The sequence below is a fragment of the Penicillium lagena genome (assembly GCF_028827675.1).
Source record: "Penicillium lagena strain IBT 129212 chromosome Unknown utg000001l_segment0_segment0, whole genome shotgun sequence".
Taxonomy (NCBI): Eukaryota; Fungi; Ascomycota; class Eurotiomycetes; order Eurotiales; family Aspergillaceae; genus Penicillium; species Penicillium lagena.
The window spans coordinates 1,232,871-1,254,084 of record NW_026623222.1 but is presented as its reverse complement, the minus strand read 5'-3'; the positions used below and the strand labels follow the sequence as shown (position 1 = coordinate 1,254,084).

The following is a 21,214-nucleotide window of genomic DNA, read 5'->3' as shown; positions in this document are numbered from 1 at the left end:
TGTTGCTCATGGGTGGCATTCTTGCTGCTTTGCTGCAGCTGCGATAGTTACTCGAGTCTAATACTTGGAAAAGAGTTAGCACAGACACCCATAGGCTAATACTGTGGTACTGAACATAAATGCCATTATTACCAAGTTATATTGGTCTAACTATGCAGTGTAGGTAGTTAACCGGACCTAACAATGGATGCCCGAGGTCTACATCGGATCCATCCGACTGCCCGGCCAGCTCGTCCGAGGGCATACAGTCGTGTTCTTGGTACTTTTGGCAGTATCTATGAATAGCTAAAAAAAAACTTAGATCCTTGAGCACTTCTTGACAACAGTGCTATGCATCACAATTAAAGAAATGTGATATTAACTATATCGGAGTGCGGTTAAAGATACAAGCGGTCGGCGCGGGCATCCGCCTCCGCAAGTCGGAGGCCGGCCGAGTTCAACCTCTCAGCATTCCTATCTCATTGTTACTCTCTCACCTTTCTCCCCAAGTCGCACAGCATAACCCACCCTCGCTATGGCGTCCATCCGAGCCAATTGCCGCAAGATTATGTGCATCGGCCGCAACTATGCGTATGTTGTGCCCGGAAGATTTTCCCGCAGACTCAAAAGAAGACTGACTCACGGAATCACCATTAAAGGGACCACATCACCGAGCTGAACAACACCAAACCCAAGCAGCCCTTCTTCTTCCTCAAGCCCGCCTCCTCGATACTCCTTCCGGGTGGCGGCCCCGTCCTGCGGCCCAAGGGCACGAACCTGCACTATGAGGTGGAACTGGGACTGGTGATGGGCAAAACAGTGCGGGACCTGGACCCGGAGGACGAGCAAGGTGCTCTGGACGCGATTCAGAGTAGGTGTCCTCTTCTCTTCAGTCTCCATCCACCACAGTGGGCAAGTAACCCGTCTATTTGGATTCCGACTGACAAGACATGTGTGTTTACACAGGTTACATCCTTGCCATCGACATGACCGCGCGCAACGTGCAAGAGGAAGCAAAGAAGAAGGGTCTCCCCTGGTCGATCGCCAAGGGGTTTGACACCTTCCTTCCCATATCGCAGGAGATCGCCAAGTCGCGCATCCCCAACCCGCACGACGCGTTCCTGCGCCTCAGTGTCGGCACCACCGAGCGCCAGGCGGACTCGACCAGTCTGATGCTCTACCGCATCCCGCAGCAGCTGGCGCAGATCTCGCGTGTCATGACCCTGGAGAAGGGTGACATTGTCCTAACCGGGACGCCTAAGGGAGTGGGCGAGGTCAGGGCCGGAGATGTGATGAAGGCGTCGATTGAAGTTGATGGCAAGGAGATTGAGGAAGGGCGCATTGAGGTTGAGGTTGTGGATCGAGAGGGTCGCTATGAGTTCAAGGAGACCTAGAGACCGTTATTGTTGATTTCTATATCTTGCACATATCATCGGATCAAATACATACGTGTATTCTACGAGCTAAACTTGAGACACAGTGTAAGAAGAGAGGCCGTATAAATAAATCCAGCGAGGGCAGCAGTAAATACCTATGACACCAGTCAGTAGGACATCCATATACGATAATGCCTCAGTGGGTTCTTGTGGGTTTTGGACAAACCCATTGTTCTATAGACTAAAATAGAGAATAGGACGAGGGATACAAGGCAGGAGATGTACACGAAAGGCAGCATACGAGAAGAAACCCCGAGGGAACAAGTCACATTTTGGCCCGATCTATTGATTAAGTACGAGAGCAGCGGCATTCTTAACCAACCGGAGCGAGCTAAATACAGAGACGGGGAAGTAGAACACGGAAGAAATGCGAGAAAGAGGAAAAAAACAACCGTGGGAGCAAGAAAAGGCACATAACATGTCGCATCTCCGGGGGTGCAAGGAAACATAGGAAACCATGTCCGTGGCAAGGACCCGAAACTCAGACCGGTTTCACCAGGCCGTTGCGCGCGGAGTTGTATTGGAGACACAGAAAACCACTTTTGACGCAGGTTCTGCCATCATAATCCGCATCAGACGTAACAGGAGGGGTTGAGGGTGTTTAGATGAGGTCAGCAACGTTCATGGGCATCTCCTCGACCTGGGTGCTGTAGAACTGCTCGATCTCACGGAGCATGCGCACATCATCAGCGGTGACGAAGTTGATGGCGACACCCTTGCGACCGAAACGACCACCACGACCGATGCGGTGGATGTAGTTCTCACGGTTGGCGGGCAGATCGTAGTTGATGACCAGTGAAACCTGCTGCACATCAATACCACGGGCCAGCAGGTCAGTGGCAATCAGCACACGGGAGGAACCGGAGCGGAACTCCTTCATGATCACGTCACGCTGGCCCTGCTCCATGTCACCGTGCATGGCCGAGACGGTGAAGTCACGGGCAGTCAGCTTGTCGGTCAGCCAGTCGACCTTCCGGCGGGTGTTGCAGAAGATGACAGCCTGGGTGATGGTGACGGTCTCGTAGAGATCGGACAGAGTATCCAGCTTCCAGTCCTCCTTCTCGACGGCGATGTAGAACTGCTTGATACCCTCAAGGGTGAGTTCCTGCTTCTTGACCAGGATACGGACGGGGTCACGCATGAACTTGGTGGTCACCTCCAGGACGTCCTGGGGCATGGTGGCCGACAGCAGAGTAACCTGGGTGGACTGGGGAAGAAGCTGGAAGATGTCGTAGATTTGCTCGGTGAAACCACGCTGGATTCATTGTCAGTGCGGTGTTCTTCTTAAAAGAAGACAGAAACAAACTTACCGACAGCATCTCGTCAGCCTCGTCAAGGACGAACAGCTTCATGTGGTCGGTGCGCAGAACACGGCGCTGGATCATGTCCTGAACACGGCCGGGGGTACCGACGACGACCTGAGGGCCCTCGCGGAGAGCGGTCATGTCCTCACGAACGTTGGTACCACCGATACAGGCGTGGCACTCGAGGCTCATGAAGTCACCAATGGCCACCACGACCTTCTGGATCTGCTGGGCCAGCTCACGGGTGGGAGCGAGGATCAGAGCCTGGCAGGACTTCAGGTTGGGGTCGATCTTCTGGAGAGCGGAGATGGAGAAAGTGGCGGTCTTTCCGGTACCGGACTGGGCCTGGGCGATCACATCGCTGCCTGAGATAGATTTGTTAGGCCGTCATTCGGGCATGTTGATGGACCAAAAAACTCACCCTTGATGATGGGCATGATGGCACGCTGCTGAATGGCCGAGGGGCGCTCGAAACCGTAGGCGTAGACACCTGGTTTTATCGGTCAGGAAATTTTCTCAATGTACCCCACCAGAGGGGGCGTTTTGTCAGGATCACCTACCGCGAAGCAGCTCGGGCTTCAGGTCCATGGCGTCGAAAGAGTCGGTGATCTCATCGTAGTTGGACTCGATCATTCCTGTTGTTGTGGAAGGCAATGGTCAGCGTGTGGGTTCTCGTCGGCCATCGTGCAGGAAACGCCATCGCCACCGAGCGCGATCACGATCGCCGTCTCGATAGAATATGGAAAACCAGGCACGAGGAGAAAAAGATCGTACATACCCTCGGGAAGTTCCTCGAGGCCCTTGTCGTTGGAAGCCATATTTGCGGTTGGAAGGTGGGCGGTCACAGGCGTGTGTCGCTGTGATCCGTGTGGTGGGGGAGAGGGAAGAAGTTTTAGCGAACGAGCGCTGTGGGAAGTCTTTCTGTTATAAAAGACTTGATCTAGTACCGCAGCTCTTGAAATCCAAGAGCCAAACTGGGATACTAGAAAGTGGGAGAGTAGAAGTGAGAATAGAAAGTCCAAATGGTATGGGTGGGTAGGGAAGGGAAGAAGAAGAAAAAGAAGAGAAAAAAATCCTCCGCCAGTCTTAATTCTTGGTTCCACGCTTGGGGGTTTTTTTTTCTCGGGAAGAGCCTCACCGCCTTCCCCTTCCATCACCGCAGTGTGTGGCTCGGGCGGTTCCTTGTTCGCCTATTTTCCGTATTGTTCGTGCCTGGAGTGCCTTTTTTGTGCTGGTGGCGCTGGACTGGATGGCCTGCATGTTGGTAGTGTCACTCTAGGTAGGCTTACTGTGCCGTGGATGCTGTGGTTGTCCCGATTCCCTCTGTGTGAGGTCGAGCCCCAAAATCCTACAAGCCCTAATGTGGCGGACTGCCGACCATGCCTGACATCACATCTCTCCCCGGCCATCCAGAGGGGATCAGCAGCGCCCACGAGGCGATCCCCTCGCATCCATTAGGTGTGAAGCCCAGTGGTAATGCGCTCTTGGCCACCTGGAGTTTGCGCGATGCGATGGGCCCCTTCAAGCAACTGCCCGACGAGTTGATCCTGACGCTGCTGGAGTTTTTCGACGGGCCCAGTCTGCTGCGTGTTGGGAGAACTTGCAAAGCATTCTATGCCTTTACGCGGGCGGAGGAGCTGTGGAAGGCATTATTTGTGAGGTAAGATATCTCTTGAATAATTACATGCATTGTCCAGCAGGCAAAGATATACAGTGCCTGAGTTGGCAAGAACGTCAACGTAAAACCTGAGTACTAATGATTTGTCCAGCTCTGACCTATCCTCCTTCACATGGAGAAGAACATGGAGATCAACGTATCTCAACCTGCCTGCCTCCAAGGTGCCCATGGTGGACTGCTCTCATCTGTTCTCGGATGCACTCTACCGGCCCTTCAATTGCGCACATATTGCACTGGAGCCCTTTGTATCGAACATCCCCGCGCGGAATCAAATTGCGCGTTTCCAGGACTTGTCTCCTGATGAATTTCTGGCCGACTGGACAGACCGGCCGTTCATCTTGACCGAGCCAGTCAAGGCCTGGCCAGTGTATAAAGACTGGACAGTGGGCACACTGCTGTCTCGCTACAGCCAGATCAAGTTCCGCGCCGAAGCCGTGGACTGGACTCTGCGCACATACGGCGATTACATGGCGGATAACTCCGACGAGAGTCCGCTATATCTATTTGACCGCGCCTTCGTCTCGAAAATGGGACTGACCGTCGGTCCTCCCGATGAAACACCAGACGCCGCGTACTGGCCACCCTCATGTTTTGGCGAGGACCTCTTCTCAGTGCTGGGTTCGGACCGCCCCGACCGACAGTGGCTCATCGTCGGGCCTGAACGATCCGGAAGCAAATTTCACAAAGATCCCAACGCCACCAGCGCATGGAACGCCGTGCTCCGCGGCCCGAAGTACTGGATTATGTTTCCGTCCGGCGAGAAGCAGCATCCTCCGCCGGGTGTGTACGTATCAGAGGATCAGAGCGAGGTGACCTCGCCGCTGAGCATCGCCGAGTGGCTTCTCAGTTTCCACGCCGAGGCACGGCGTACTCCCGGATGCGTGGAAGGCATTTGCGGCGAGGGCGAGATCCTCCACGTTCCGTCCGGGTGGTGGCATTTGGTCGTGAACTTGGAACCTTCCATCGCCATCACCCAGAACTTTATCCCTCGGTCTCACCTCTGTGCGGCGCTCGATTTCTTGTCAAACAAAGCCGACCAGGTATCTGGGTTCAGGAAGGATGTCAATGACCCATATCAACGATTTCTGGATGGTATGCGAGAGAGACACCCCGATCTGTTGGATCAGGCGCTGGAAGAGCTACAGAAGAAGGCAGATGGGAAAAAGCGAAAATGGGATGAGATCGTCCACGGAAAGACAGGAGAAGAAGCCGCAGACGAAAATGCTGGTGGCTTCAGCTTTGGCTTCGGAGACGATGGTAGCGATGTGGAAGTTCCATAAAAGAACCCAATTCGGGACAGAATCTGGACTCTCAACTGGTGACAATACAATATGATAATTAAACCTCCATTGAAAGTAGAAAAATTCGCACACACGCTTCATTCCGTCCAAAAGGAATAGCAATATATTTAATGACAAGCAACCGTCTTGGCAGCCGGAGTGCCGTCGGCGAAGAGGAGATATCCAAAGAATGCGCCAACAGCGACTGCAAGCATGATCATGCCGTTATAAGTCATGAAGAGAAGCCTGTATCCAAGTAGAATTCCGCGAGTCAGCCAGCTCCAATGGACAGAAACCAAGCACTTACATGATAAAAAAGCTATAAAACACCTGCGCCGCATACAACGCAGCCAAGGTAATCCGCCCTCGACGCGCCAGCGCCGCCCTATTTTCCCTCCCTACAAGCAACGGTGAGCCTTCATCCTGAATTTGGCGGCGTGCAGCGTCCGCAGAGACGTTGGCAGTGGCAGAGGAAGATCTGGCAGTGATCTCATCGTCTGCGAAGAAGCAAGACGTCAACGAGACTGGCTCAGCAATATACAATTGAGGAAATGTAGGACCAGATCCACCATGCCAGCGCCTTGTAGATTGCCAGAGGAGGAAGGAAAGAGAAAGACTTACCCCCTGTTGTGGAAGTCGTCGTAAACGCGTTCAAGCGCTGATTATGGGCAGCTTCGTACCGCCGGGTGATTTGGCGGACGGCCTCGTAGCCCGCCGTGAGAAGGACGATGAGGACAAGGGAGAAGAGGAAGGTGAATGGGCCGGTGACGCGCCACTGAGGGAATATGATACAAAGGTTCTTGGCCGACCAGGTGAAGAGCATCTATTTAGTCTGATTAGCATGAGGTCCAGATGGTGGGTTGATGGGACAGTTAGCTAGGGACTTGCATTCATGTCGCACTGTCCCATGTCCATGTCGCCATGGTCGTGGGACATGTGGTGCATCGAGTGATCCATTTTGAGAAACGATATAGACTCGAAGACAAGACAAGGCCAGAGGACGTATAGTGAGTACGAAGGCAGGGCAGAGAGTCGAGTGGGGACAAACAAGGGAAAGTGGCCGATGCAAACGTGACAAACAACTCGATAAGGCCGGCCAGCCTGAACACAGCTCCTACGCATCCTCGCCTGGTTTTCTTCGGTCGTATTCCGGGCGCATGAATCCCCCCATAGACACCTTCTGAAGGAATCCATTCGACAATATGGCGGACACTACCTCCGCCACCGCCGCGCCCACGACCAACGGCACCGCGGCCCCGGCAGGCGGCACAAGCACAGGGGGCGCGAATGCGCCAGCAGACCAGAACGGGACGAATCGCGGGCTGCCATACTATGAAAAACTGCGGCGGGAACTGCGAGACTCATTGCAGAAGAAGCGATTGATGGACAAGAGCATGGTAAGTTGCTGAGCTTGAAAGTCGCGTCTGTGTCTTGAAGACAACCCGGCAGACGGCCAATTCTGCAAAGCTCTCTCTTCGATCGCAAGCAAAAACCGAAGAAATAATCCCTGCTAACATACATTCCCCTCTTCAGGCTCAACTCGAAGACCAAATCTTCCGCTTCGAACAATCCTACCTCGAAGAAACCACCGCCGGAAACATCATCAAAGGCTTCGACAATTACATCAAGGGTTCATCTAGCGGAAGCAGTCTCGGCGCGTCGGGGCTGGGTCTCTCTTCGAGTGTGGGTGGTCGGCGGAAAGCCCAAGTCAACGATTCAGATCGGGTCTTCTCGCGCAGCTCCGCAAGTTACATGGTCGACTCACCCGGTCCGTCGTCTGCACAAACCACTCCTTCCCACGCAGCCACGCCGACGTCCACACCCGGCGGAAATATGTCTTCATCTAAGAATAACGGCGACGCGTCTTCGACTGCCTCCGGTATGAAAGCCGCGGCGGGGTCTAAGAATAAGAAGAAGGGTGGCGGCGGTGGGTCTAAGAATACGAAGGGGAAAGCTTTTGATGATTCGGATGATGCTGGGGATAAGCCGCCTGTTAAGCGGTTGAAGATCAGCTATGGGAGAGATTGAACCGTATGGCGGTTGTGCTTTCCTTCTTTCTTTCCTGCGAGCTTGGAGTTTAGGGGACTTGTTGTTTTTATATCATTCTGGCTGGGACTGTATGAGCTAAGGCGCAGGAAACTTGTCTCGATTGTTCAGACGACATCATGTACATCACAGATTCATCAAAGCCGACTGCAGGTTCGCCATGTCTATGCATGAATCTATCGAGGTCAGATTCAAGGGCTACGGGGAATACCCTCAGTTAAAACTCAAAAAGCAAAACACATTCCATTCATTCGCCTCATCACAAAAGAATACAAATTACAGTTGCAAGCGGAATGTAGCGACTTCGAAAGCCCTCAGCTCAATATCCACAGCGGAGCCATCATCCACATCTCGGCGATCCAGCTCCTCTTCATCATCCTCGAGGATATTGCACTTCCAGACCCGTTTGACAGGGAGAGTACTCTGAATAGACCCACGAGCCTTTCCACCAAGCGACTCATAAATGCGCAAAATAACACTCTTGCCAGGTCGTGAGGGGAGATCGCCAGTCGAAACATCTTCGTCGTCCTCACCACGCTTAACGGCATCCAGGATAAGAGACGGAGCACCGTGAATAGACACAGACTTGAAAATCGAGTCTGTTGCGGAGGCCTTCGGGCCTGCTCGCTCCAGGACAAGCGGGTGGTTGAAGTTGTACCCTGCGCGTACGGTGCGGGCATCAAGACCACCAGAATGGGGTAGGATGGCGTAGCGGATGTGATGGCGACCCATGTCGGCGTGGGCATCAGGGGCTTTTGGAGCACGAAGTAACGAGAGGCGCATCACGTTTCCAGATGTAGCAAAGCCATACTTGGAATCATTGAGGATCGAAACGCCGTATCCGTGCTCAGAGAGATCCGCCCATTTATGGCAGCAGACTTCGAACTTGGCCATGTCCCAGCTGTGCGGTGTCAGTATACATAAAACCGATCAACAGAAACAGGATGGCACGTACCTTGTGTTATAGTGAGTCGGTCGGCGCATGATGCCGTACTGAGTCTCATAGGAGGCCTCTGTGTTGGTGATATCAACGGGGAACTCGACCTTGAGGAACTTCATCGTCTCCTGCCATTCAACCTCGCTTTCCATTTCCACATACGATGGCTCACTTGACACAGAAGCTGACAAACTGATAGTAGTCTTCACCCAGCTCTTGTCACTGATCTTGGTCTCGGTCACGACACTGGCGCGGTGTGGCCCCTGTTCTACAATGACTGTCTTGCTGCTGCGCAGCTCTTTCCTGGATTCGAGATGGAAGACCTCGACGTCCCATGCTTGCCAGGCAAGTGGTTTATCGTCGAAGATGACGAATTGGCCCGCCTTGCCATCCTTGGCGACAACCTCCCGGTTTGCTTCCAAGTCAAAAAGCGACGTGATAGCGCCATCTTGGACATCGACTCTGAGCTTGCCATTCATGAGACGGAAGACGCCCGGTTGGATCTCACCCACCAGAGCCGAGGTAGTGGAATTGAAATCCGCTTCCGCACAGGGAATAACTCCATTGGTCCCATCGACCAGGGCATATTCGGGTCCATTGGAGCTGGTCAGCGTTTTGGGGATCTTGACAACCTCAGAACGAGACCACGGTAGAGTGTTAATAGCGACTAAGTTCTCGCTAGCCGCGTGGCCGCTAATCCCAAGAGCTTCCAGAGCATCTCTCCGCAGCTTTGCACCAGTCTTGAAGACCTTTGCGTATAGCTCATCTGAGTCGTCGTAGCACATCTCGATGGAACTGCCAGGAAGGCAGTCGTGGAACTGACACAGAAGAACGCCCTCCCACATTTCATCGATTTCTTTTTTCGGGTAACTGTAGCCCTTATCGGAGCCTCGGAGAGTCGCCAGTGTGGCTAGGAATTCAATCTCGCGTAACAGGAACTCTGACTTGCGATTGTTGCGCTTGTTATTGGCCTGGGTGGTATATGTGCCCCGGTGAAGCTCGAAATATAGCTCACCGTACCACGTTGTAAACTGCGTACCATTGGCCGCCTTTGCTTCCAGTTGTTCGAAGTAGTCATCGACCGAGCCTCCCATCTGTACCCGGGCCAGGGAGCCAGTCTGGTCACTCAGACCTCGGCAGCGGCGTAGTTTCTCCAGATGCCCAAACGTGGGACCACCGCCGCCATCTCCCTTACCAAAGACAAGCAGTGACGTCTTATCCTGGTCCAAAGACTTGTGCTGTGTGATGCTGCGCCTGAGGTCGCCGAAATTGGCTTCGGCTGTGTAAGTCTCTGCAGGAGCCATGTGGCAGAGCACCTGGCTACCATCAAGAGAGACCCACCGGAAGGTAGTATGAGGGAAGTTGTTGATGTTATTCCAACTGAGCTTCTGGGTGAAAAACCGATTCATGCCAGCCAGGCGAGAGAGCTGGGGAAGCTGAGTAGAATATCCAAACGTATCCGGCAGCCAAAAGGTTGTGCATCGTTTGCCAAAGTAGCTTTCGAACAATCTTTGGCCATAGAGGAATTGTCGCACGAGGGACTCGCCGCTCGGCAAGTTGGTGTCGTGTTCGACCCAGCTGCCACCAATAGGCTGGAAATGGCCTCTCTTCACCCAGCGCTTCACCCGGTCGAAGACAGACGGATAGTACTGCTTCAGCCATTTGAATTGTTGCGCCTGCGAGCAGGTGAAGCGGTGTTCTGGGTAGCGCTCCAGCAGATCACATTGGTTCGACCATGACCGCGCTACCTTTCGCTTTGTCTCAGCCCATGGCCATAGCCAGCATGTATCGATGTGGCAATGACCGATAGCATAAGCTACGGGCGTGGTGTCGGTTGAGTAGACCTCGGACGAATCCACCTTGTCTCCCAGATATCGTCTGGCGACTTTGCGCGCCTCTAAAATACCTTCTTGGCTTCCATCGCCAGCGATGAAGACGTCGATCATCGAATTGGCCACCATGTTGGCTTCGTGAGCCTCCCAGGAGTCCCCGGGGAACTCACGGGCGGCATCACCGATGACCCAGAAATCATAGTACAGCGCTCGTGCCTCGAGGTTCACAGCTGTGATACGGGCTGTGCTCAGTGTATAGTATCTATCCGGGCTTGGGGGCTGATAGGTATCACCGCCCGGGGCATTGCCGAACATTCCGTTGCAAGCCATCTCGATATAGAATGTGTGTTGCTTGCCATCACGCCATGCGTCAGGAATAATCCATTCGATACGCTCTCCGCCGCCGGTCAAACCCTGCAGAGGATGGCCATCCTCCGTCCACACCATGCCCTCATTATTGGCATCCCAGTGGAACTCCAGGTGCTCTTTCTGGCGCATGTCCTCCGGGACGGTGAGACGAACGCGGATCCAATGAGTGGACCAGCTGGGACCAAAGGAGGCGCCGATGTGGGTGGGTTTAAACTCCTGTGAGGTTGCATCTTCGAACGTCGGTCGCTGCAGGTTGGGGACGGAATAGACCGATAACTTGACATGGTCCTCGTCTGAATTCACAGCCTCGAAATATTTCGACACCAAGTTCTGACCCGAATAAGCGCCCGTATCAGTAAACTGGCGTAACCGATCAGTGTAAAGCTTGGTGATACGCCGGCCGACTGGGCGCTCAGCGAGCTGGGGGAGTGGCTTCGAGGCTGGGGCGGGGAAGGGCTGGGGGGTTTCTCCACCCATGATGACGATGTGCCGATGGGGAGATGGGGAGGGAAGATTGAAAAGGAACTATATAGAGAAAGGACTGGGATTTATGGGGACAAGGAAGAGAAGCAAGAAGATGAAGAATAGGTGAGTGTGAGAGTGAGAGGAGGAAGGAAGGAGGAGTCGAATGCGGAGGCACGGGAATGCGGAGACAAGGGGAAAGCGGACTAGTAGTATGTAACCTTGCCCTAACTACTGTAACTACCCTACGTACTGCCCATATTTAATAAACTCCTCGTCTGCCTTCAATCTCTCCCAATCTTCCTCTCTCAAACAAATCCCTACTGCCATCTCCCCCGATGGTGACTTTGGCATCAAATAACCCAAGCTCTCAATGGGAGTCAAGCACGGTCTCCGCACTGCCTCCGGGGTTCCTAGCCCCAGATTGAAATCCAGCTCATAGCAATCGATATTAGCCCAAGAGCTGATCATAAAATCTCTCTTGCTATCCACTGTCGCACCGACCGAAGCGACGGTCTTATCAGGTGAGCGGCTGAGAAAGGTTATTAGCGCACGAGTGTTGAATGCCAGATCAACCTTTTTGGGATCGATCGCCGAGCGAAATTCTGATGCGAGAGTTCCCAAGGGCTCCTCGGCCAGCGTCTGGACTGAATCTCTGTGATATACTAGATTCTGTGCCAGGCCAGGGTAGCCCGATGGGACACCCAAATGACGCCGAACATTGACGGCGCGCGTGAAAAGTGCCTTTGCACTCGGCTCCAGGCGAGGCAGTCGAGAACGAATGATGCATTGCCACAGGAAGGCACTGACAGCGTCATCAGTGGAAATGAAGCCGCAAGTAATATGTTTGGATGCGAGAGATTTGAGAGCAGCAAGGGACTTGGCGGAAAAGGTCAGATAGGCCCAGATGCATTTCGGAGGAGGGGGAAGCGGTTCTGCGGCGTTCTCTGTAGTTTGCGCAAGAGGCTTTACGATCTGTTCGGCGAGCTCAGGCCCTGGTTGGTATGAGTCGTCTAGAGGGGGAATGGTGGTGGCGCGGGGAAGGTTTCCCGAGAACACCTCTTCGCTTGTAAACGGTTCATTATGGCAGGCCTTGGAAAGTAGGCGGATCATATGTCCTTGGCCGGTCATGTCCATAACATTGTGTTGACCGACAAGAGTCAGCATCAGGCCACCCGTGATGAAGTTGGCTTGAACGCAGAAGACCGGCGCCGAGTCTTTGGCGAGACCAATTGAGCTTCCTGGTAGATTGAGAGTCATACAGGGCGCAATGAGTTCTTCATCCAGCATGCTGAATGGGTAATTGGCCCGGCGGAGGTCGTCCAATGTTGGCACAGACCGATCGTGTCGGAGGTCCTTGACGACCAGCGGGATCTTGTCCCCCGGGATTATGCGGTAGACTCCTGTGTTGCCTTCACTTGCCCCCTCGTTGATGACCTGCCCGGCTAGCCATGGAAAACTACCTGCTAGCCGATCGAGACCCTTGGCTAGGGTATCGACAATGGCATCGTGCGCGGACGGATCGGGTACTGGGAACACGCAGCATATCTGAGTGTATAGCTTGTAAAGAAAGGGGGTCTGCCCAAGCACTTCGAGTACGTCGTTTTCCAACATGCTGTGCAATTGTTATCTGAAGAGTTGTTGGAAAGGTGTCTAGATTGATTTTTAATAACAAACGCACGGCCCACCTCGGTCGGCCGGGGCGCCCGCTCATCTCGAGTCAAGTTGAGTCAAATCGGCTGGATCGGCGTGTCATTCGGTGTCATTCGGCAAGGTCTTTCTTTGAATAGCTTCCATATCTCCATCTTCTCTCACATTGGCTTGCGACTGTCAATCACAAAGACTGGGGCAGTTGTAGCTACCTTGGTAAGCTAAAGGATTCAAAGGCATTATCTCATGATCAGATTTTTTTAACAAGTCAGCAAGTACCTGTCCAATTTTGGTATAACTTCATGCCAAGTCACGTCAGACGATGGACTACATATCCGAGTGGAAGCATCCTCCATATTTTGATTTCCCGGGGTTCCAATCAGTTATAACACAATCGTCCTTTCAAAGGGTCATAAGGGTCGAGTCGGTCATCCATCCCGTAAATGGCTCATTGCCGAATCACACGGTTCAGGCGAGGGATTTACTGTGTCCAAAGACTCCGATCACTTGCACCAATCAGCGCCGCCGACTCCACATATCATCTCCTATTCCCCCTCCACATGATGGGGCGATGTTAGTGATCGTAGAGGATGATTAGTATCTACTCAGAGCTAGTGCCTCAGAAATTTATCCGTGGCCAAGATAGAACCCCCGCTGATTGGTTGCGGGACCAATCAATTCGCGCAACCCTTCAGGAGACAGCATCATCCCTCATTATGAGATTTCCGACTTAAATATATCTGCTTTGCTCAGTTTTGCAACCGACATTGTATATCCCTTTCTCGCAATCTTGAGAAGGCAGTTTGGTACATTCAGGGAATACTACCAGTATGACCACAACCCAAGGATATGACAGCCTTGACCACAACAACGAGGATTGTGAAGATTCAGTGTGCGAAGACAGTACAAACCTCATTCCACGTTCATATCCCGGCCATGGTTTACCCGGGGGATCTTATTTTCATTACCGAAGTCTTTCGCGTGAGTTAAATTGAGCACAGAAACTATAAGCCTCTATCCTGCGGATGCCAATAATTGGACCATACAGATGAAGCTTCGAGATTTCACCTCAAGCAATGCGTCTGTCATCATTTCAGAAGATTATGTGAGAAATTTCAGAGTGGTCTATCACCAGAACACTCAATACCTCGGACCCCCCATCATGGCCACGAGCTCTGCCTCCAACGCATCCCAGCATTCAAGGAGCAAGCTAAAGCTCTCTTGACCTTTACAACATTATGCTCTCTCGGACTTTCTGCGGCAGCAATCCTAGTGTCCAACACTGATGTCCCGGCCCTTGCCATTTTTATATTGAACTTGATCGCTATTGTCCCGTTGTCTGTTACTCTCACCCATGCAACAGAGAGCATCTCACAAGATTTTGGAGAGACAATGGGCGCTCTTCTCAACATTACTACCGGCAATCTGGCCGAGCTTGCAATATTGTGAGTATTTCCAGCTCGACATAGGTCCTTGTACTAACAGTATTGTAGCATGTGAGCTCGATGATTGAATACTCTCTTGTTATATTCGCTGCTGACACCTGATAACAGCACGACGTTAATGAAGGGAACAATCAAGGTTGTCCAGTCGTCTCTTCTCGGCTCCATTCTTGTCAACTTGTTGCTTGTCCTGGGATCTTCTATCATAGCCGGTGGCCTCAAATCTCCGAATCAAACCTACAACAGTGATCTGACACACGCATTTGTCGGACTACTCAACCTTACAGTCTCTTGCCTGATGATTCCAGTATGTCAACGATGCTAAAGAAAAATTGCCCTGCCTCGGTTCTAACTTCAGTAGAATGCTTTCTATGGAAGCTTGAAGGATGTGCAATCATCAGATCGCATGGCCCTCAGCTTCAGTCGAGCAGTGTCTGTCATTCTTCTCGCCGTCTATTTCCTATATCTTTTCTTTCAGCTACGATCTCACGCGTCACTTTTTCGAACCCCTAATTCCCACCGTCGTTTCCAAAGCATTGTTAACGACCGAGACATCAACAATCAGTCCATCGCTCCTCGAGCTTCAATTACCACAAACTTATCGAGGCCAGAAATGCAGGAAATTCCATATCCTGCCAGTCCATCACCAGTGCCTCTCGAGGCACAAGTTGAGTCAGGGCTACTCTTAGATCGGATCGAACCGACCGACACAAACACTTCATTCAACGGAAGTCCAGTTCTGAACGGCGGATACGTGACGCCGAAACCTACGCCATGCAACTGCTACCGCCATGTTGTCACAGCGAACCGCACAATATCTATTGGACTCCTGATTCTTTCAACGTGTTTGATAGCCATCTGCGCCGAATACTTCGCTGCAAGCTTCGCCATACTCAACGAACAAGGAGTACTCGGCGAGTCCTTTGTGGGGTTGATTGTTATTCCAATTGCAGGAAATGTCGCCGAAAATGTCACAGCCGTCATCGTCGCTTCCAAAGACCAAATGGATCTTGCAATCAGTGTCGCCCTTGGATCAGCAATCCAGATCGGACTTTTGGTGGCGCCAGTGATGGTTCTTATAGGATGGGTTCTCGACAAGCCTATGACACTACACTTTGACCGTTTTGAGATTGTGACGCTCATCGGAGCCTCACTTTTAGTCAGCTTTATCTTTCTCAAGGGAAAGACTAATTACCTAGAGGGAGCAATCCTCTGCGCTTGTTTTGCTGCTATCTCGTGGGTTTATCTTGCTGTTCTACAACCATGCAAAGCTAATACTTGGATTCTAGTGTCGGAGCCTTCCTGATGCCGATCAGCCGATGAATGTTCCATTTGGTCATATCCTTGTACATATTTTCCTGGAACAGGAGCTTTTCTCAGACACTCATAATTGCCAAATGGGATATATAGCCGAAACCCCGTAACCAATTATAGAAATATACAGTCTGTGGCGCACCAACCACCCCCCTGTACTCCTGCCCCCTAAAACTCGCGTAAATTTTTCTGGTGACGGAAAGTGATACCCGACCGCCACTGTCGGATGTTCATGATGCCTTGGATGTTGCCAAAGGCCCAAGTCTCGTGACAAACTTTACTATATGCTCTCCACGTAAACTTCTCGCATATTTTACGGAGCTGGATTAAGCGTCGCAATATGGCGTAGTTAAACATCTGGTTCGGCAGATGCTAGAGTTCATTGTTGTCGGAGCTGTTGCTAAAGTAGATAATGTGCGCAACCAGTCTGAAGCGACGGAGAATGTATGAATCTAGATCAGCAGAAGCTCCAGTGCGAGATGAGGTACTGTCCTTAGAGTTTACTGAACCTAATTGAAACGTCGGATCTTTGGTGCAGTGAAAGAGTCGTTTCTATTCAAGAAGGACTTCCTCAGAAAGAGTCCGTGGGGTGCGATTTTGACTGTTTTCCAGCAAGATCTGAAGCCTCTCTGATTTAAAATATTTTCAAACGTGTCAAAACTGGCAAAGATGTTTCAAGCTTGCTGCTGCTAATCAACTGACCAAAAGAAGAAGCCCCACACCGAAGGAAAAGCCACCCCGGGAGTTATCAGTGTGTTGAGAAGACGCCATGTAGAGGATCATAATGCAGCGATGGTGTGGATCTCTGCGCAGAGGATCGATCGTACCGAAGGAAGCTCTAGATTGCCCTAGATCCCTCCGAGTCATGGTCGCCCCACTTGGCCTGTTTAAGAAGGAGCCTCTGATTCAGTCGTAGATAGCAATGCCTAGCTTATTTGGAATACTGGAAGAAGAGGCTACCATACACGATTCCAATCATAATATTTCATGTGATGCGCTGCACTCGAGTCTTTAAATCTACACCAATTTCCACAGAAGTTGATTCCGCAACTCTCAAGCATATTATTATGCTCGCGTATATACCTTGTTCCATCTCAACTCTATAGCTATCTAATCAAGGCTGCCCACGTCTGATCGACTAGGGGTGAACTAGGAACTCGCTCAATTCCGATGCGAGCTCACCGGCCCTTCCTGATATCAGGCTTCCCCAGCTGCAGCTTGCTTGAAAGGACAACACGCAATGGGCCAGCTGCACTTGCCATGAGCCTCGGCCACAATTTTAGGTCAGGCACAGGCAACACAGCAGCTAGGCACTTACGAACGACTAAAAAGGAAACTGCTCCCCAGAATTCGGGGGTAACATGTCCAAAGTCCGATAACACAGATCACCATGCCAAGTGTCCTGCGTTCAGGCCCACCTGAGTACGAAGCCGGTATCGGTCGGCGGAGTCTGCACTGTCAACATGGCGAATACACGCAAGGGGCGTTTGTCGCCTTTCTACGCCACTATGCGTGACAGTCGCCGTACACCTCTCTACCAAACAGTCACAAACGAACATAAACGAAAACGCTCGGAACTAAGGCTCGGGGCCCGGGTGGCGATCGAGGATTCCTGGCACTGCGGCTCAGCACGCTCATCCTGGATTCATTCGGTTTCAGTTTTTGCTTTCGCCAGGCTGACGGACTATCGAACTGAGTTTGGTGGGTCAGATGGCCTGATCGCATTTGGCGCTGAGAAGAGGGGGAGGGATCTCTCCAAGGCCCAGACCGAGATGTGCGTCTCTGCTCCTCGATCTCCCCATTTCCCTCTTTCGAACACAATTGGACGACATGCCCATGGAGCAAAGAACGGGTGTATTTTCCGTGATAACGTGGCGCCAGTCCGGTTCGGACTACTTGTTGCTCAGGACCAGGAAAAGCTGCCTGGAGCAGGGTTGCATAATGTGGGACATAGCGCCAGCCCTGTGAGTCTGTCCAGGAACGTCTCTCTACAGAACGATAACGGGCAAGACACGGAAACCCGCGGGGGCGGTTCAGCGTATAATAGCTCGGAGATCAGCTGGAAGGTAACTTTGGATCCCGGTTCCCCGCTTATTTAGCGAGGTCAAGGCTCCTCCCTGTAGATCCGGAAAGGAGGACTCGATCCCAGTGGTGCAAAGATGGAGACGCAAGTTTTCCCAAGGTTTTTAAGCGAGGGAAGCGAGTGGCTTCAGCCCACCAGAGCTCTGAGGGTCTGCAGCTGCACCGCGGAGGTTCGTGGAGGAAAGAATATTAACACCCAATGACCCCGGTCGATGGGACGTAATGGTGTGACAAAGGCACCTAATCCAGCAGGGATCTCGATTCCAGTTCGGCGCCTGGCAAGGCCGGTGACACGACGGCGTTACCGTGAGCTTGGATAAGCTCAAGATTCGCCGATCGTCTGGGTCGGGACTTTTGCCGTCAATTGATGAGCCGAGTCGGTGCCGTTTGGACCCCTTTTCCGTGGAAGTTACACATTCCCCATCGCGAATGAGATGGATGTAGCCTGGAGCAGGAAGATCCGTGCACGGAATCTCGGCTGGACCGAGCGCTGCACACCATCGGAACGACTCTTGGCCCAGGCCGAAGTGTTCTGCACGCCGATAGGAAGGGACAGATGATGACGTTTATGTCAGCCTCTTTCTGTCCCCTGGCTTGCAGTGGATCGTCTCAGAGCCATCTTGCCCTGCTTTCTTTGTGTCACGATTCGTGGCTGAGGATGCGCAGGAGATCGGAGATCGGGCATTGTGATTCGCGAGACGGAGCGAACTTGCTTCTGCAATTGGCCGATCTCTCGACTGGAATCATCAAGCGCGAGATCCTACTCCCATATGGACCAGGATCCGAGGTGAATGGACTGCAATGGTATCTACGGGCACACAGGACTTCGAATAATGATGAATAATAGTCTGCCCAAGACGGTTGTCAGTAGTATTCCCAACAATGCGAACCTAGCCATGGTGGCTGTGGCTAGTGTGCCGTCCAAGCGCCAGATCGACGTCTGTCAGTACCAACTCGAGCGAAGATCTCGGTTCCCCGGCTTTGGATCCATGGGTCTGGTTGAAACCATGTCCAGCCCTATTCTAGATGTCAAGTCCATCTCTTTTTATCTGTTATGAGGGGAAAGGAGCCTGCATGATGGGCGATCCGATCGCAGGATACAAGACCAGACAGAGAAAGCGAAGAGATGGCGGAATGCGGCGGAAGTATTATGCGCCCTAATTGCCACTGCCCTCTCAGCGCTGCAGGTGGTTGTTTCCTTGCATAAGCGCTAATAGGGCGGATTCTGACTTCCAAGGGACACCGATGTCGTAAAGAGATCTGCTCCCCTCTTAGTCACTCCGTGTATAATTACCTCGTAATCCCCCAATGGTGCCGGATGTATTTCCCTGGACAGAAAGGCCTATATGACATGTCTTCCTAGCCATTGATACCACATCGGGCCCAGCCAACGTTAGGAAAGGCATCCTATAAGTCTACTTTCCTCGCTGACGTGCGCATTGCGTTTCCTTCCCAATCATTCTCTACTCATAGACCGTTGAGGGCAAGTTTTAATATATTTACCGTCATCTTTTTGCTATGGACCAAGCACACTTGATGACGCCCGGATTTGGGCGCAGGTTCTCGGAGCCCTGTTCAAACAATATGGTAACCACTACTCCCTGTTGGCCGGCGAACCCATCGACTGACGGTGCATTGATAGCCTGGTTCCCCAAAACAGCCGTCAAGTTTCGAATTCCCACATCCGCACTTTGCCCTTCTCTACGTTGACCACCATGGCAAAGTGCAGATGGAAGCCTCTCCTTCAATAGCAGGCTGCGGCGGCGCCATCTTCACACCAGATGTCACGGGCAGATTTGTAGAAATGACAACGCCAATGGATCAATCCAAACCGCAATTCAGCACGGGTAAGCAAATCACCGCATCCACAGCATGGAAAACTGCGTGCTCACTACATGCCTTGAAGAACCAATTACCCCCGTCACGCAATCACCATGGGGCGTACCACCCGTTCCTGCTGGATGGCAACAGTCCGGCCCACCACCCACTGAACTGATTCCCTGCGAATGGCAATCCGCCCAGCACCGACGAAAGCGACGAGACGTCAAACGATCGGGAATAGCGAAACCGAGACTAAAGTCTCAGTCGCCGCCGCCAACACCACCGGGTCGAACCATCCTTCGAATTGGCCATCGCGACCTGATGCGCCGGTATTATGAGAAAGCATTTGAGGATTTCCAGCAGCTCAACTGCCGAGCAATCGCCAAATCGTACATCAAGCTGGTCGAGCCCCGCAAACAGGTGCATTTCCCGTACAATGGACGCCGGGTTATCTCGGGCGCTACACAGCGCGTTGACCCCGAGCTCACCAAGCCGGGCTGGTGGCCTGCTGGGGTTCCGCACCGCGAACCAGATCATCTGCTCAAGCGAGGTAGGTCATCGCCCTCTATCAATCAACAATCTATTCTAACCTCGGTGATAGACCGCCTCCGGCTTCTAGTCCATATTCTTTGTGAGCTCAAGGACCGCTACGGGATTACGGCGGAGAAGCTGCGCGAAGCCGGGCAAGACGTGCGACGCCAGATCACGCCGGCCAATCGACTAGAGGTACTGGACGAGATTTACTTCGTCCGGCGGATGGAAGAGCAATATTTAGACGGAGAGATTGGTATGCTTCTTCCCTCCAACCCTAATATAACCAAAAAGAGTAACGGGAGTATTAGAAGGTGATACCCTGGTCCAAGTAGCCCAGACCCATCTGCCCGAGGCCGCCCACCAAGACATACAGGACCTACCATCGCGTGCAGTGGTGGCAAAGGTCGAGGAAGATGCGCATGGCTATCACCACCGTCAGAGCAGTGTGGTGGAGGGAGGCAGCAGCCCGTTGCAAAGGAAAACTGGTCAGAGGGTTCTTCCTCTCTCGCCAGCCACTAGTCCGTCCAGTCCGCATAGTCCGCCGGCAGGCAGCTATGGGGCCTATCCGGTGACCATGCCACAACAGTCTCCCCGGTGCATGCCGCACGCCAACCCGGGCTATATGACGGGGTACTATGGACCATTCGTAGGCATCGAGAAGGACCCAGCACCGGAGCTGTGGCAGCCCCCCGGGCATGCTGCGCACTATGGATATTGAGTTAGTGAAATATTGTGTAGTTACCAGCCAATATACGAATTGCTTCTGGTCATGAATTGTCTATCAGCTGCCCCAAGTATAGCCCTGGTCTCTGATTGGCCACAGCTGGCCAGCCAACCACCAGGCGCGGGCGACGCACACCTTCCCTCTTCAACACCACCACCACTGCTGTTCTTCACACCTTCCGTTTGCGTTGTTTGGTCTTCACCAAGTGTGTGACCCACGGACATCAGGTATTTCTTGCCCCTCATCCCCCCTCCATCTGTCTCCTTCTCCATCCTGGACTCCGTCCTTCAAAGCCAAAACAACTCCTTTGTACGCGGCTCCAGC

At 52.5% G+C, this 21,214-nt stretch overlaps 12 protein-coding genes across 12 annotated transcripts; 7 read left to right on the top strand and 5 right to left on the bottom strand.

Annotated features, from left to right (window-relative positions):
* Window positions 1–514: 514 nt before the first annotated feature.
* N7510_000559 (fumarylacetoacetate hydrolase family protein) lies at window positions 515–1,373 on the top strand (the record flags this gene model as incomplete). The annotated part of the gene is made up of 3 exons (XM_056972488.1): window positions 515–570; window positions 639–829; window positions 946–1,373. The coding sequence occupies 3 exons, from the start codon at window positions 515–517 to the stop codon at window positions 1,371–1,373; spliced, it is 675 nt and encodes a 224-aa protein (XP_056837605.1).
* Window positions 1,374–2,016: 643 nt separating this feature from the next.
* On the bottom strand, window positions 2,017–3,537 carry tif1 (putative eukaryotic translation initiation factor 4; the record flags this gene model as incomplete). Its single annotated transcript, XM_056972487.1, has 5 exons — window positions 2,017–2,670; window positions 2,726–3,084; window positions 3,141–3,209; window positions 3,280–3,354; window positions 3,498–3,537. 5 exons carry the CDS (start codon window positions 3,535–3,537, stop codon window positions 2,017–2,019), a joined length of 1,197 nt encoding a protein of 398 aa, XP_056837604.1.
* A 561-nt stretch (window positions 3,538–4,098) lies between these two features.
* On the top strand, window positions 4,099–5,677 carry N7510_000557 (putative F-box and JmjC domain protein; the record flags this gene model as incomplete). Its single annotated transcript, XM_056972486.1, has 2 exons — window positions 4,099–4,379; window positions 4,471–5,677. 2 exons carry the CDS (start codon window positions 4,099–4,101, stop codon window positions 5,675–5,677), a joined length of 1,488 nt encoding a protein of 495 aa, XP_056837603.1.
* A 128-nt stretch (window positions 5,678–5,805) lies between these two features.
* On the bottom strand, window positions 5,806–6,634 carry N7510_000556 (low-affinity Cu transporter; the record flags this gene model as incomplete). The annotated part of the gene is made up of 4 exons (XM_056972485.1): window positions 5,806–5,923; window positions 5,985–6,174; window positions 6,299–6,500; window positions 6,566–6,634. 4 exons carry the CDS (start codon window positions 6,632–6,634, stop codon window positions 5,806–5,808), a joined length of 579 nt encoding a protein of 192 aa, XP_056837602.1.
* Window positions 6,635–6,879: 245 nt separating this feature from the next.
* N7510_000555 (chromatin modification-related protein EAF6/MEAF6) lies at window positions 6,880–7,705 on the top strand (the record flags this gene model as incomplete). Its single annotated transcript, XM_056972484.1, has 2 exons — window positions 6,880–7,074; window positions 7,127–7,705. 2 exons carry the CDS (start codon window positions 6,880–6,882, stop codon window positions 7,703–7,705), a joined length of 774 nt encoding a protein of 257 aa, XP_056837601.1.
* A 294-nt stretch (window positions 7,706–7,999) lies between these two features.
* ams1 (alpha-mannosidase) lies at window positions 8,000–11,338 on the bottom strand (the record flags this gene model as incomplete). The annotated part of the gene is made up of 2 exons (XM_056972483.1): window positions 8,000–8,624; window positions 8,679–11,338. The coding sequence occupies 2 exons, from the start codon at window positions 11,336–11,338 to the stop codon at window positions 8,000–8,002; spliced, it is 3,285 nt and encodes a 1,094-aa protein (XP_056837600.1).
* Window positions 11,339–11,563: 225 nt separating this feature from the next.
* Window positions 11,564–12,937, bottom strand: fgaAT (fumigaclavine B O-acetyltransferase easN; the record flags this gene model as incomplete). Its single annotated transcript, XM_056972482.1, has 1 exon — window positions 11,564–12,937. One exon carries the CDS (start codon window positions 12,935–12,937, stop codon window positions 11,564–11,566), a length of 1,374 nt encoding a protein of 457 aa, XP_056837599.1.
* Window positions 12,938–13,909: 972 nt separating this feature from the next.
* N7510_000552 (calcium:cation antiporter) lies at window positions 13,910–15,738 on the top strand (the record flags this gene model as incomplete). Its single annotated transcript, XM_056972481.1, has 6 exons — window positions 13,910–13,954; window positions 14,093–14,418; window positions 14,467–14,469; window positions 14,527–14,722; window positions 14,777–15,651; window positions 15,705–15,738. 6 exons carry the CDS (start codon window positions 13,910–13,912, stop codon window positions 15,736–15,738), a joined length of 1,479 nt encoding a protein of 492 aa, XP_056837598.1.
* A 437-nt stretch (window positions 15,739–16,175) lies between these two features.
* On the top strand, window positions 16,176–17,828 carry N7510_000551 (uncharacterized protein; the record flags this gene model as incomplete). Its single annotated transcript, XM_056972480.1, has 2 exons — window positions 16,176–16,201; window positions 17,153–17,828. The coding sequence occupies 2 exons, from the start codon at window positions 16,176–16,178 to the stop codon at window positions 17,826–17,828; spliced, it is 702 nt and encodes a 233-aa protein (XP_056837597.1).
* An 87-nt stretch (window positions 17,829–17,915) lies between these two features.
* Window positions 17,916–18,496, bottom strand: N7510_000550 (uncharacterized protein; the record flags this gene model as incomplete). The annotated part of the gene is made up of 2 exons (XM_056972479.1): window positions 17,916–18,320; window positions 18,455–18,496. 2 exons carry the CDS (start codon window positions 18,494–18,496, stop codon window positions 17,916–17,918), a joined length of 447 nt encoding a protein of 148 aa, XP_056837596.1.
* A 151-nt stretch (window positions 18,497–18,647) lies between these two features.
* N7510_000549 (uncharacterized protein) lies at window positions 18,648–18,869 on the top strand (the record flags this gene model as incomplete). The annotated part of the gene is made up of 1 exon (XM_056972478.1): window positions 18,648–18,869. The coding sequence occupies one exon, from the start codon at window positions 18,648–18,650 to the stop codon at window positions 18,867–18,869; it is 222 nt and encodes a 73-aa protein (XP_056837595.1).
* A 526-nt stretch (window positions 18,870–19,395) lies between these two features.
* Window positions 19,396–20,884, top strand: N7510_000548 (DUF2841 domain-containing protein; the record flags this gene model as incomplete). The annotated part of the gene is made up of 5 exons (XM_056972477.1): window positions 19,396–19,398; window positions 19,454–19,658; window positions 19,718–20,182; window positions 20,234–20,419; window positions 20,475–20,884. 5 exons carry the CDS (start codon window positions 19,396–19,398, stop codon window positions 20,882–20,884), a joined length of 1,269 nt encoding a protein of 422 aa, XP_056837594.1.
* Between the last annotated feature and the right edge of the window lie 330 nt (window positions 20,885–21,214).